Here is a 15,122-nt window from a genome sequence, read left to right as displayed (position 1 = left end):
CAAAAATAAGAATTTTTAAAAACACACTTGAAAAGGACTGTAGTTTAACAACATTAATTTAAATGGAGCTGCACCAGCATGGGTACAAAGAAAATGGCAGATTCGGCAGTTTTCCCAAAATGATCCATTTCCAGAGTAGCTTTGCCTCCACATCCCCTCAAAAATCTACGAGTCATTAGCCTTCCATTAGATTTTTATTTTCAAGTCTGTTTTTTACATAGGCAGTCATCTTGAGGCAAAAGAGAACAGTAAATTGTAATAAAAATAAAGTTAATCTTTAACCACTATCATTTAGACCAAAGGATAATCAAACACCTGTTGCAATCAAGAAATAAAGAAAAGGACCAGTGTGCAGAATTAAATATACAGGCTTTAATTATTTAAAACTTGGAATTGCAATCAGACACAATGTGCTGTAGATTTGTCAAACAAGATTGTTAGATGTGCAACATATTCATAAACAATTCCTCATAATAAGGCAGCGCCATGGCTTGGAGTACAAGGGACACTTTAAAATGACATCTTTTCAGTGTAAATCTGCTATAGGAACGAAACCAGGTGGGACAGTGCTGACCTAGTTAATCTGACCACAACCCGAAGTCCAGAAACACCACTGCAACTAGGAAATATGATTTTTTTTTTCCAAAAATAAAAAAGTTATTAAAATCAACAACCTTGTTGTAAAATTTCAAATTCAAAAGGAATTCCAGAATTTATGGGCAGAAGAAAATTTCAGTATACTTTTTCTTTTTAAAGGTAGAGACTGAGGCGTCACGGCAGAATTAAAATGGTTCACGCTGAATGCCAGAAATAAAAGGTAAATTATAAATCAATTTACACAGAGAATAATTTTAATTGCTTCTGAACGAGATTAGATCAGATTAACAGACCTGCCATTTATTCCTACACGCATGAGTTTTAAAGTGGTGTCACTCTGCCCATTCTACAAGGAGAAGAGTTGATCAATGTGCCATGTTGACATCAACCCATGACACCGTTAGGCACGTACAAATTAAGAGGATTTATTAAAAATAAACTTCCTCTTTAATAGAGCTGATCTATTGCGGCAGACCTGGACACAGTGCCTCTGTTCCTCTTTTCTTACTCACAGGGGAGAAATGATGGGTTAGTTCCATATACATCAAGTAAAACCATAATAAAATCTCAAATTTCTTCAAAAAATATACAGGTTATGATTACAGTGTCTCTGTGGTCAGTAGCATACAAGACTAGAGTCAGAGCCTTGGAAGCTGCAATCTCAGGCAGTGCTTCATTCAGCAGGCAGTAACGCAGTGCAATAAAATCACAGGCAGCAACGGGACGTTCCCATCAGTTAGAGGGCCATCATGCTGATGTCATCTGCACCTGATGAATGACTATGCTCTCTACAAAAAGACAGAGGAATAAGTGTGATTATAGCAGAAAAGAGAGAGTGGCAACTTTGAAAAGACACAGTATTCTCTTTTTGTAGGCACCAAGTTGTTAACAAAGAAAAAATTACTGCTGGAAATTAGATATAAAAATTGAAAATGTGCAGCATAGTTAACAATCAATTTTTTAACGTGGTATTCTACTGTCCCGGGATATCACATAGCTTCAGATGAGTGGTGAGTGTTTGTATAATGATACATAAGACACTGTGACTGTATGAGAAAAGTGAGATGGATCAGGAACGCGCAACCTTTTCCCATAACCCTCAACACAATTTAAGATTCTGCACTTTCTTGCAGGTCCTTATTCACGCTTACTCCCCACTTGCCTGGATGGGTGCAGCTAGAAGTTCAACACCAACCAGGACAAAGCAGATCGCTTGATTGGCACTCCTTCCACAAACATTCACCATCGATGCACAGTAGCAACAGCGTGTACCATCTACAAGATGCACTTGCAGCAAGGCTCCTCAGACAGCACCTTCCAAACCCATGACCACTACCATCTAGAAGAACAAGGGCAGCACACACATGGGGACATCACCACCTGGAAGTTTCCCTCCAAGCAACTCACAATCCTGACTTGGAAATATTTTGCAGTTCCTTCCCGGCCACTATCAAAATCCTGGAACTCCCTCTCCAACAGCACAGTGGGTGTACCTACACCACCACATGGGCTGCATGCAGTTCAAGAAAGCAACTCACCACCACCTTCTCGAGGGCAATTAGGGATGGGCAACAAACGCTTGCCTAGCCAGCAAAGCTCACAACCCACAAAAATGAATTTTAAAAGTGCTGACTGCCATCCCACTGGTGCCAAGATCCCTCCCCATGTGAGAACCAGCAATAACCTGCATTTATATAATGCTTTTAACATAAAACTTTGAGGTATTTCACAGGTGTGTTATTGGACAATGGCTAATTAATTACAACAGTATCATAACATAGCTTGATCATGTCCTTGTGAAAACACTACTGACTCACATTGAGCAGTCACATTTAAATTGCTAATCTACTCTTCAGTTGCTGATAAATTTACTGACATTTTTAATATCTTTTTTTGAAATAAAACTAACTATCTAAAAAAAAAAAAAAGAGACATTTTGATGGGGCATTTATTTTCAACTATTTCCATTTCCATTGAAAAAAGGATTGTGTCCAAAACTTCAATGATTCTGAACTATGTACTATGTATAATTCCCCTCAGGATAGTCCAGAATTATGTGAATCTATATACAGAATTACATTACTCTATGTACAATGTTGAAATTTGAGGCAGCTTCCCACAGAACTCCACCTTCCAAACCCACAACCACTACCATCTAGAAGGACAAGAGCAGCAGATACACTCCACCACCTGGAGGTTCATCTGCAAGTCACCCCGACTTGGAAATATATCGCCTTTCTTTCATTGTCACTGGGTCAAAATCCTGGAACTCCCTTCCTAGCAGCACTGTGGATGTACCTACACCATGGACTACAACGGTTCAAGAAGGCAGCTCATCACCACCTTCTCAAGGGCAACTAGGGTTGGGCAATAAATGCTGGCATAGTCAGCGATGCCCAGATCCCGTAAATGAACTTTAAAAAATGGGAACAAACAAAATGATAGGTTTTCACACCATTGGGGCAGGATGGGAAGGAGAGCGTGTGTGTGTGTGCACGGTGATGATGGGGGTGGGGGTGGTGGTGGGAGAACTCTTGCAGAGATTATATTACGCATGATTCAGTGACCCCTTTGCACTCAGGACGGATCCGGAAATGGATGAATCACGCGAGAGTCCCAAATTGCGCTCCGTGCCAGGCGCTGGGCTAATCGCAGGTCACTTTGCCCGGCACAATCTGGATCTTGCCCTTACTGTGATCCAGATCTGAATATTTAAATGAGCGTAATAGCTCCGGATTCACCCTGCACCAGGGACTCAATGGCCATGCCTGTGAGACCTCTCCAGGGTGCAGTTTAGCACTGGTCCACATTGTAAAGGCACCTCAGGGGGTCTCACAGGACATTAGAACCCCCAGCTGGTCGGGGACAGGGTAGGGTGGTACCCTGGCACTCCCCCAGGCACCCAGACAGTGCCAGTCAGGCACCCTGGCTTTAAAGGATGTAATTATTAAAGAACACTGTTCACTTTAATTAAGTTTTGAAAAAAATATTGATTATTAAACTAGCAGTAAATTTATAATAATAATAATCACTTATTGTCACAAGTAGGCTTCAATGAAGTTACTGTGAAACGCCACTAGTAGCCACATTCCGGCACCTGTTCAGGGAGACCAGTACGGGAAGTGAACCCACGCTGCTGGCCTTGTTCTGCATTAAAAGTCAGCTGTTTAGCCCACTGTGTTAAACCAGCCCCTTTATGCAAGTTTAGCCATTTTGCCCCATTAGGAATAGAAACATCGATCTACCTCTTTACCTGTATAATTTGTTCAAAATGACAAGGGAAATAAGACTGAGTTGAAGGAAAGCAGTTTGTTTCCTTCTGAAGTATTCAGTCTTCAGGATATATTTAGTCAGCTCTGTTTCTCAATATCAAAAAACTAACCACCAAATTATAAATAAGCTATCAACTTTTAAAATTAACTTCTTTCAGCTACAAAGCCCAGGTCTCAGAGGGATAAACAGTTGACAGCTGGTCAGACAATTAAGTCAACAGTAATTCAAAGGGATATTCAAAGTTGGTACAGTCACATTTTGTTGGTTCGATGGAATCACTGGGTTGGTTGGAAGGCAACCCAGTTTTTCATATGTTGGGGGTGTGTGGGTAGGGATTTTTAATTCATCTTGGGAATATGATGTGGAATTGCAGTCGCTGGATAGAAATTTGCAGTGTTTGTCACGTTGCAACTTCCCCTACCTTTCGTCACCGAGAATGCTTTGCTTCCAAAATCCACTAGATGGCATATTTGCTACTCAAACTAGCCAAAGCTCATGGTACCAAATCCAATTGCAAAACACATTTATAGCACTGGTCTCCTGGACTAGTTTCAGATGGGAATTTTCCAAGAGTTTTGTTCTGTCCATAATTGGCCTGGATTTTTGAATGTGGTATTGTACTCTCCTGGGATAGCATATGGCTTCAGATGGGCAGGGAGTGTTTGTATCGTGATACATAAGACACTGTGACGATATGAGATAAGCTAGATGGATCAGCAATGTGCAATCTTTTCATATGTTCATATAACCCTCAACACATTTGATGACTCTGCGCTCTTGAAAGTCCTCACTTGTGCTGACTGACATCTCACAGGTGCTAAGATCTCTCTCCATGCGAGAACCAGTACAGTGAGCAAATATCAGCAACAACTTGCATTTATATAATGCTTTTAACGTAAAACTTTAGGCATGTTATTGGACAAAGGCTATTTAATTATAAGAGCATCATAACAGAGCTTGATCACCACACACACACACACAATTTCCAATGTTGCCAATAAACTATCAGGAATGAGAACCTTAATTAATTTTTCCTTCCATCCCTCAAGAGGCATTCCTGCCAATATCCCAGATGACATCAGCTAACACAGCATGGGCCACGAATCAAAGCAGCACCAATTAGCCCCATTATTGCCAACTCTTTGATCAGTGTAGCATGTAAATTGGTCATCTGTAATGAAGGGTTCTTGTGACATTGAAAAAAAAAGGTCTGAATTTGTTTGCATTAATTTACGACTTCAGTACACCATTTGCTGATCAGAAAGTTGAATTTCTATCCAGCTTAATAAATAACAAGCTGTAAAGGAAAATAAAAACAGAATCTCACTTCAAAAAGATTCCAGACTGTTTCAATTCCATTACCTCATCAACAGAAACATTGACTGCAGCCTTCAATTAGTACCGGGACCCATTTTGCCTTTAACACCCAGAATCCTGGTAAACTATATTTGATTAACATTTACCGTGTGTTTGGGCCAATAAGCAAAAGGTTAGCACATTTACCTCGTGCTTGGGCCAATAAGCAAAATTAGCATGCAGGTGCAGCAAGTAATTAGGAACACTAATAGAATGTCACTGCTTATTTCAAAGGGAATTGAATACAATAGGGAAGTTATGCTTCAGTTATAAAGGACATTGGTGATGCCACATCTGGCATACTGGGTACAGTATTGGCCTCCTTATTTAAGGAAAGATATAATTAGAAGCAGTTCAGAGCAGGTTCACTAGACTAATACCTGGAATGGGCGGGTTGTCTAATAGGAAAGGTTGGACAGGTTAGGCCAGTATCCGCTGGAGTTTAGAAGAGTAAGAGGTGACTTGTGTGGTGATGTGCATCAATGTAAATGCATGTAGGCTAGCTAGACACTAGAGGGAGCACCAAAGACATCACACACACACACACTCAACCAATAGATCGGGTAGATAGGACACGACCAATGGACATTCACGATACACACGGAGGTGACACGGCCATAGGGGTGCATTACACCAACCCATATATAAAGGACACCACACACATGATCTGCCTCTTTCCAGTGGAGACGGTCAGTGAGTAGAGGCACAGGGTTGATTCAATATTACACCCACCATGTGGATTGCAGCAACTGGTTAGTCAGTCTGGGTAGCTATAGTAGGATTAGCAGTAGTGTCGAACGCGAGTAATAGAAGTGTAAATAGTTTAATAAACGTGTTGAAGTTATCTCCACGTCTGAACCTTCCTTTGTCAAGTGCACCACAAGGAAGCCGCTTATGTTAAACCTACAACATAACAAATCAACTTGATTGAAATATATAGGGTGCAATTCTCTGGTCATGTTGTGCTTGAGCAAACGGGCTTCCTGGCAGCCTCCGCGCCTTGTGGGATTCACCAAAGCTCCGCTTGGCGTCGGAATCAGAACACTGGCAAAAGGGACGGGACCAAATGACGCTCGCAGAAGTAGGTCGTAAACCTACTTAAGGCCTTCCTACCCGGGATACATCAGCCTCCCTCGATTCTCTGGCCTCCCCAGGGAGGCTATTCACGCTGGTGTGGCCCCCAATCTTTATGCCGAGTCTATGGGCATGACTAGAATATATTTGACGCGTGAAATTTAACTTATGAAGTTTCTTTAATCTAGAAAAATTCACTGCACAAGAGATTTAATGAAACAAAAATGGATATGGAGACTGGAGAAAGAGGTAGGTTAAGATGAGAGCTAATGGGAGGTAGAGAGGGAGAGAGGTTTGTGGAGGGAAATTCCAAAGCATGAGGTCTGAAGGCATGGCCACAAATAGTGGAATGAAGGGAGGGGACATCTACAAGAAGCTAGAGGAACAAAATATTCTGGGAGATTTGTAGTGCTGGAAGAGATCAGAGAGCTGGAGATGGATGAGGCCATGAAGTGGCTTAATGAGAATGAGAACATTAAATTGGTGAAGATGGATGCCTAGCAGCCAATGTAAAATAAATAGGTTATAACAGGTATGATGGGATATGGCAATCAGATTTTGAATGAGTTGGGAGATTAGAAGGTGGAAAATGTGCTTACTTTGAAAACAAAATGTTGCACAATACCTACTCAACTTAGCTGCAGTTCTTGAGATTTTCCATCCTCCACAGTTGAGGTTTTGACACATATGCAACACATCTCAATCCTGCTCCTCCAACATTTTACTCAGCTCAATGCCTTTACTAAAGGTGCAGAAGACCACTCTGTGATATGTGAATTTTATCAGGTCTTCTGTTCACCCCCACCCTCTGCCTACATGTCTCCCCCCCCCCCCACATGTCTCTCTCCCCCCCCCCCCTACATGTCTCTCTCTCTTCCCCCCCCCCTACATGTCTCTTCTCCCTCCCTCCTCCCCTCCCCCCCCCCCAGTTGGTCCATCCTTGAGCCATAGCAAATTTCTACAAAAGCCAACATGCACGAGGAACTTGGCAGAGATTAACCAAACTGAAAAGGAAAAAAAACAGGAATTTAAAATTAATCTCAAAAGACAGACATGGCCCACTGCAACAAGGGTGTTGTAGGAAAGCTCAATGGAAGGAGGTTGGTGGGGTGGGGAACGTTTTATTTTTAAAACTTCAAATAAGAAGCTACTGACTCGAAATATTGAAAAACGACCCAGTGGTGAAAAAACTCCCAAACTGGCAGCATTTGTTTACTCAGAAGAAAAAGAACACCTAACTACATTCTGCAGAAATCAAACGGCGATATTTCCTCTGTAAAGTGGTGCGATTGCTGCCATCAGAATAAGAAATATTAAAGCAATGAACTCATGGAAACTGCTGCCAGGGTCCATACTGGAGGGCAGCGATTTGCTTGGTGACTTACCTCTCGTTAACCGCAGCCAAACAGCGTACCTCAATTTACCTTTGTTCTTTAATTACCAACATGTTTGAAAGGCTCCACAAGAGCTGGGGCACAATCTCTTTGTTAAGCAGAAGAAAGCACCAGAGCCAGTAAATCAAGTAACACTGCATGAACGATAAATGTCTTCCAGTTCAATTGTAAAAGCCGATGAAGGGAAATAAGTGCCTGGAGTACTATTGCAAAGAATCAAATTGTCATTAATCATAAGCATAGGCCTTTCAATTGGTCAGAAATGAAGGAGTTATATTCCCCTGACACATATCCTCCCCAAATGTTTGGTGGAAACATAAAAAGCTTCATAAAACTCAGCAGGACAGGGATTCCATAAGCTGGGAGCCTCTGACAAATCCTGCATTATAGAACAGCACACACCTCACACTTGACTTCTTCTTGGCGTCATTATTATTTTTTGGTAATACTTTCATTAAAGGTTGATGGCATATTCCTTGCTACTTATAAGAGTATCATCTTTCCCCCAAACTGTTCTATTCTGGATTATTTATTTTGATTTAAACACCTTAAATGTAGACCGAACCATTAATGGGGATAACATGAAATAGTTGAGGATTAGACCCAAGGAGAGGTAGGTAGAACAAGTAAGGACTTGGCTGAAGATGTATGTTTTTAAAATAAATCTAGAGTACCCAATTCATTTTTCCAATTCAGGGGCAATTTAGTGTGGCCCATCCACCTACTCTGCACAGCTTTGGGTTGTGGGGGTGAAACCCATGCAAACGGGGGGGGGATTGTGCAAACTCCACATGGACAGTGACCCAGAGGCGGGATCGAACCTGGGACCTCGGCACCGTGAAGCTGCAGTGCTGCTCACTGCACCACCATGCTGCCCAAAGATGTGTGTTTGAAGGAGGCATTTGCAGGGTTTTTGGCAGCAGCTGAGGGTTGTGGGGGCATGGTGGTTGGCATGGATGTCAAAGTGTGAGCTGAGAGTTAGCTGTTCACTGATATTTGTTAAAGTTTCTCTTCTCTCACTTCAGGTATTGCACCCTTTGCTTCAAATCCACTGGCATCACATCCCTCCTTTAAAAAAAAAACCCTTGACCCCTCTGTTGAGGAAAAAGAGGCTGGAGATGGGGCAGTGGTTTATGAGGACAAAGTCCATGACCATGCTGTCACCTCCCAATCAGTGCTCAACTTTCCATGCTCGATATTCTCAAATCACATTTCTGACCCTGCCACAATATCAAATTGCTCTCAAAGTCACAAATAACATCTTGTGACAAGAGAAATCTCTCTCTCTCCTCATCCTTCTTGACCTGTCTGTAACCTTTGGCATGGTTGACCGCACCATCCTCCTCCAATATCTCTCCACTGTCATTCTGCTGGCTCGGACTGCTCCCAGCTGGTTGTAATTTACCCATCCAGTCATAGCCAGAGAATCACCGAGAATGCCTTCTCTTCCTGCACCCTCACAGTTACCTATAGTATCCCCCAAAGATGTATCCTTGACCTCCCCCTACCCCCTCCCACCCCACCTACTTCTTACCTTCATGCTGTCCCCTGGAGATATCATGCAAAAACTTAGCGTCAGTCTCTATGTGTATGCTGATGACTTCCTCATCGAATTTACAGTGCTGAAGGAGGTCATTCGGTCCATCTAGTCTACACTGGCCCCTGAAAGAGCATCCTACCCAAGTCCACACTTCTACCCTATCCTCATAACCCTGCAACACTACCAAACCTTTCAGGACACTATGTGGTAATTTAGCGTGACTAATCCACCTAACCTGCTAGACTGTGGGAGGAAATCGGAGCACCCGGAGGAAACCCATGCAGTCACGGGGAGAACGTGCAGACTCTGCATAGACAGTGACTCAAGCCGGGAATCGAACCCGGGTCCCTTGCGCTGTGAAGCAAGAGTGCTAACCACTGTGCTACCGTGTCGCCATCCAACTCTGGTTCACCAGTCACTGTCATTCGGTCTCTGCCACAAACTATGTTCCCTAGGCATCGACTCTACCCTCTCTCTAGAAATAGCACGAGGCTGAATCAGACTGTTTGCAACTTGTGTCATGTTTGACCCCAAGATAAGCTTCCAACCACATAATTACACCATCTCGAAGACATCTATTTAGACCTCCTTAACAACATCCAACTCTGTCCCTACCTCGGCTCATCTACAGCTGAAACCTTTATGCATGCCTCTAGACCCAACTCTTTCAACATACTCCTTGGAAAGCTCCCACACTCTACTCTCTGTCAAGTTAAAGTCTTCCAAAATTCACACCAACTCCCTTCACCCGTCAGCCCTGTGCTCGCTACCCTATATTGGCCCTGACGATTTCCCGAGAGGCATTTTCACTCTGAAATTGGGCCCTATGATTTTTCGATTTCTTTTAAACGCTGACCTGCCCGAAACGCAAGAGCCGATGCAGGTCTCGTCAGTGAGCACCCAGTGCCCCCCTGCGATTGGACTGCCAGCACGGAGCACCTGCCCATCATCCTTAATTGGATAGTGGGTCTGATGACGGTCATTTAGGAGGCCATTTCTGTGCAAATTACTAATGTGGGTCTTCTATCTGCCTGTGCGGGCTTGGGACAGTCATATGGTCCCAGCCTCGAGACCTCCAACCACCCCCAGAGTTACCTCAAACTGTGATATGGTTCCACCTTTTCTGTCATGGGTGGTGGGAGAATGGCTCAGAATTCCTCCGATGATAAATTCCCAAACTTACTATTGTCAAATGAGTTAAGAAAGGAGCCCAAGGATTATGCAGAACATCCATATTTCCTGTGTTCACCACCTACTGGATGCTTTAGGGTCACAACAAAGGGAGTGCCTAGGGTTGCAGGTTATGTTGAGAATGTGACTTCATAAAAAGGAAGTAGGGGGAGGAAATAAGAATTGCAGAAAGTATTTTATTACAGCTATTTTTCATGAAAGGCGTTTCCAGTCTGGCTGATTAAAACTACAATTCAATCAGTGTTGCATTAATGGGCATTGAGAATGATATTTCATGCATCGTGGGAAATCAAAAGTTCTGATATTTTCCAAGACAAAGTCCATTAATCCTATACCACATTTGTTGACCTACATAAAACTGACATAAAAATAATTGAAAAAAAGTGTTTTATAGCAACTCTGTGTATAATGTTCCAGACCGTTTCCAATCTTTTAGACAGCACATTTTAAAAGAAACTGGAATAGCTAATGGCTGGTTGAGGCAGCTGCACCCATCCGCACAGGGGCAGAGATGAACTATTGCAGACTCTGCATGCATTGTCCATGCAGGATTTGGTCCTGAACACTACTCAATGAATTGAATTTGGCCAACTTTTAAGAAAAGACACAATGTTGGGATTTTCTATTACCCCAACTGATGGGTGATATTCTATTCAAGATTTAGAACATGGTCCACTAAACTTTGCTGAATGAAACTGGATTAACTCTTTCCTAGTGACTAGTTTTTATATTTACACGTTGTCTTCTTTTATATAACAGGCTATTGACCTGAAGTAAGAATCAAAAATAATAGTTTGCACCGTAAATGTGTCACAACTATACTCTCTGCAGTCTCTTAGTTGGCATTGTGACTGCAGATACAAATCTACCGTTTTTTCAGGAATTAAACCAAAGCAAACAGGAATCTAGGATATTATAATTGGTAGCCGATGAGCGTCTGAGTGCATTAACATTCTGTGTAGTGTGGTACTCCATCTTGGAGACTTGGGAGACCAAGGTTATACGCAGAGTTAATCCATTGAACCCAAGGTGTTAATAGAAGATTTACAATTGGCCAATTACACATCAGAGCAATGAAGTACGAAACTACCCAAGGGGTCCAAACTCCTGATCCAATAACCATGCAGAGTCATGGGGCTGGATATAAAGCATTTTAATCACTCCCTGCACCTCAGAGCCACCCTGTATTTGAAGGCACTATGGTATAGTTTTGGTAAATACAATCCCCAAATCATAGCTGCTTTCAAAAAAAGTTACACGAGTGACAGAACATTCCTGTTTGAATAAAAGAGCCATAGGCTTCAAGATTGATCAACATGCTAAAATGAGTATAAAGCACACACATGACTGAGTTAGAATGTGATGTACAAATGGTAGGAAGCTCAGCATGCCCATTCACAAACATTAAACCAATTACTGTTGACCGTAATTTTACATCAGAAACATTTGATAATTTTACGTCCAGAGAAAAGCGCAATACCAACAATCTCAAGCTGACAGAATATGCTTAAGAATTAAAACCAGCCAGAAGTTAGCAATTTTAGGGAATTTTCCGTTAGTTTATGTTGGCCTATATCATGTTTGCCAGTGCAATCTAGATTGCGAACACCTTACTTTAAATGGAAATTTATATGTTAGAAAATGTCCACAGTTCATCCTTTAGTACTTTAAAACTCAAGTCAACCCAAAATCCAACTCCACTTTCAGTTAATCTAATAACTCTGATAACACCACCTCATATGAAAATGTGCAACATTTCTGATAATTAGTTTTCCTAATATTAGTTTTGAATTGACGTTTCACCGATTTGAACTAATACCTTCTCATCTTACTGATCTTACTTGATTTGAATTAATATTCTGAGTTCACCTTATCTAACCAGAATGATTGATTGTTGTAGTGGTAGCCTCCCCACCTTGGAGCCAGAAAGAGTAGGTTTCAAACCGCACTCAAGACAGTCCTGTCAAGTGGAGACTGGGGCTCTTAATTCAATTTTGGGTTGCTATCTAGCAGCACACTCACTTTGTGAGCATGGCCAACTCCCCATCTGTGCCAGCACCCCCTTATTGTTTGGGTTGTGGGAAACAATAAACCCCTCCCACCGAATAAGGCTAACTTTGAATCAGCTAGTTTAAGGATGGTCAGTATTAAATCATATTCGTCAGACAGTTGTCATCTCACTCATCCTTCAATTATGTCTCTCCATTCTTTCCAAAGGGAAGATAGCAAAACAAGTTTTCCAAACCATTGTCTTAAGACTGTCTACTACCACCGCCGCACCCCCCCCCCCCCCACCCCCACCCCCGCCCCATTCGAGATGGCAGGCTATGTTACGGAAACCTTTCTGTTATATATTTGGTGTAGCTGCTGTGTCGTTGCATGATCACCTCAAGAGCCTAATCATGTGTTTAGTTCATGACATTAGCGGCTGCTTTCTCGTAGTCTGAATCAAACCTTTGTAGAATTAACAGTTATTCAATAAACCTGTGTTGTTTGTATTCAAACGCATGTGCTACACCTTCACCTTCTTCTGCCCTGAGAGTGCAGAACATAACTGGATAATAAGTATACTGGCGATGAGGATGGATTCGATTCTTTTCAAGCAAGAATTAAAAAAATCAAACTTTTCAACGTTGGGGCAGAATTAACAGGTCAGCCGACTGTACCCGGTATCAGACTGTAAGCTTGTGGTGCAGGAAGAAAAAAAAACATACCTAAAATTATAACTGGCACCATGAGGAGCTCAGGCTGCAGAACCCACCATGTGCACAGTTGGATTAAGGCAAGGAGGTAGGGTGAGAGAGAAAGATTTCTTGCCTCACATTAAGTCCAAGACAATCTGCTACACACCTCAAGTAAAAAAACAAAATGAACTTAACCAAAAGAACTTGCAGTTAGGAAGAGAAAAATAATAACAAAGAATCAGCCATCAAGTTAAATGTACTTTCAGTTCATCGGTTCTGGATAGTTCCAAAATTAAATGGACAGCCTATGAGCAAAAATGTAATCACGGATTAAAGCCAGCAGGTGTCATCTTCAGGACCTACACCAAGGAAATAGCGCCTCTTAAGAGGATACATCATAGTCAAAGTAAAGTGGGAAACTGTGGAGCTGCCACTCCATGTTGTCCGAGGAAGTATCTCAGGTCTTTTTGGTCACTCTTGGTTAGAGAAGATAAAGCTGAACTGAAATGCTGTAAACAGGTTAGCTGATTCTACAACAGATCTACAGAACACCCTAGAGAAAGACAGTAGTGTAGTTGAGGACACACTGGGGTCCATGAAAGGAGTACAGGTGGCACTTAAGATCAAACCAAACAGCAGCCTCTAGAGCTGTACCCTATGCTATACATCCAAAGGTAGAAGCTGAACTAATGACACTTGTGGATAAAGGAGTCTTAGATCCTGTCACTACTAGTGACTGGGCAGCCTATACTGTGCCTGTAATGAAGCAGGACAAGACTATACACACTTGAGGAGATTTCAAAACAGCCACCAATCCGATCAGTACCCACTACTGTTGATTGGAGGATTTGTTCACCGGCCCAACAGGAGGACAGAGGTTCAGCAAGATCGACCTACTGCAGGCCTACCTGTGAATGAATGTTGCAGCTGAATCTCAACACTTGCGCACCATTATAACACAAAGGCTATTCTGCTATAAATGATTACCTTTCGGTATAACGTTGGCACCCGTTTTGTTTCAACAGTCCACGTTCTGCACAGGGTACAATGTTACCATCATTACATACTGATCACTGGTACCAACGAACAGGAACACTTACGTAACCTAGAAGCTACATTGAAACACCTTCTGATGCAAGGTCTCCATGTGAGGCAAGGTCCCATGTCAGGAAAGATAAGTGTGACTTCTTTCAAACATCAGTACAATATTCAGGCAAGGAAGACCAGCTTTTCGGTCAGGTTCCTTAACAAGTGCCGAATCAAATTACACCCAGTTGGAGAAGGAGGCACTGAGTATTATTTTTGGCGTGAGAAAAGGTTTACCAATTCTTCACTTCACATTGCTGACGGACCACAGGGCCGTAACAAGTACTTTTGGGCCACATATTGTTGTCAGCAAGCAGATGTCAACGATGATCTTTAATATTATCTGCACATTCCTACAAGATCAAATACTATTCATCGGAAAGCCATGTAATGCTGATGCATTGTCACGTTTGCCTTTGCCTGCTGGTCAGGTACCACTCAGGAGTGAAAATATCTTCTATTTTTCACAGATAGAACATGTCTCAGTGACTGTAGCTCAGGGTCAACGACATACCAGAAATTATCCCGTGATGGAGAAGGTGCTGGGAATGGAGTTAAAAGACGGGACAGCAGGAACACATCCTGAATTAAAGCCATATGTTTTCAGAAAAGTAGAATTGATAGTATACATGGGGAGATGCCTGTTGTGAGGGATGAGGTAATAATTCATCCAAATTTGCAATAATTATGAGGGATACCAAGATATACTTATGGTGGTCTGAAATCAATGCCCAGATTGAGGAAAAGTGCCAGTCATGTGCACGGGTGAGGAATGCGCTGTCGTTGTGCCCATTGAATCCATGGTGTGGCTTAAATGCCTTGGCCACGTGTATGCATTGACTTTGCAGGTCCATACGAAGGACACATGTTCATCATTGTCATAGATACACACTCCAAATGGCCTGAGGTGGTCCTAATGAAGTCAAC

At 42.3% G+C, this 15,122-nt stretch overlaps 1 protein-coding gene across 3 annotated transcripts in view; it reads right to left on the bottom strand.

Annotated features, from left to right (window-relative positions):
• Window positions 1-352: 352 nt before the first annotated feature.
• Window positions 353-15,122, bottom strand: part of filip1b (filamin A interacting protein 1b) — a 326,296-nt gene continuing 311,526 nt past the window's right edge. For all 3 annotated transcript variants that reach the window (XM_072503372.1, XM_072503362.1, XM_072503378.1), the window contains one exon: window positions 353-1,385. In XM_072503372.1, coding sequence (XP_072359473.1) covers window positions 1,345-1,385 — 41 coding nt within the window. In that variant the 3' untranslated portion in view covers window positions 353-1,344. The remainder of the gene's footprint in view (window positions 1,386-15,122) is intronic.

The sequence above is a fragment of the Scyliorhinus torazame genome, chromosome 1 (assembly GCF_047496885.1).
Source record: "Scyliorhinus torazame isolate Kashiwa2021f chromosome 1, sScyTor2.1, whole genome shotgun sequence".
Taxonomy (NCBI): domain Eukaryota; kingdom Metazoa; phylum Chordata; class Chondrichthyes; order Carcharhiniformes; family Scyliorhinidae; genus Scyliorhinus; species Scyliorhinus torazame.
The sequence above is the reverse complement of the archived record's forward strand: the minus strand, read 5'-3'. Positions and strand labels throughout refer to the sequence as shown.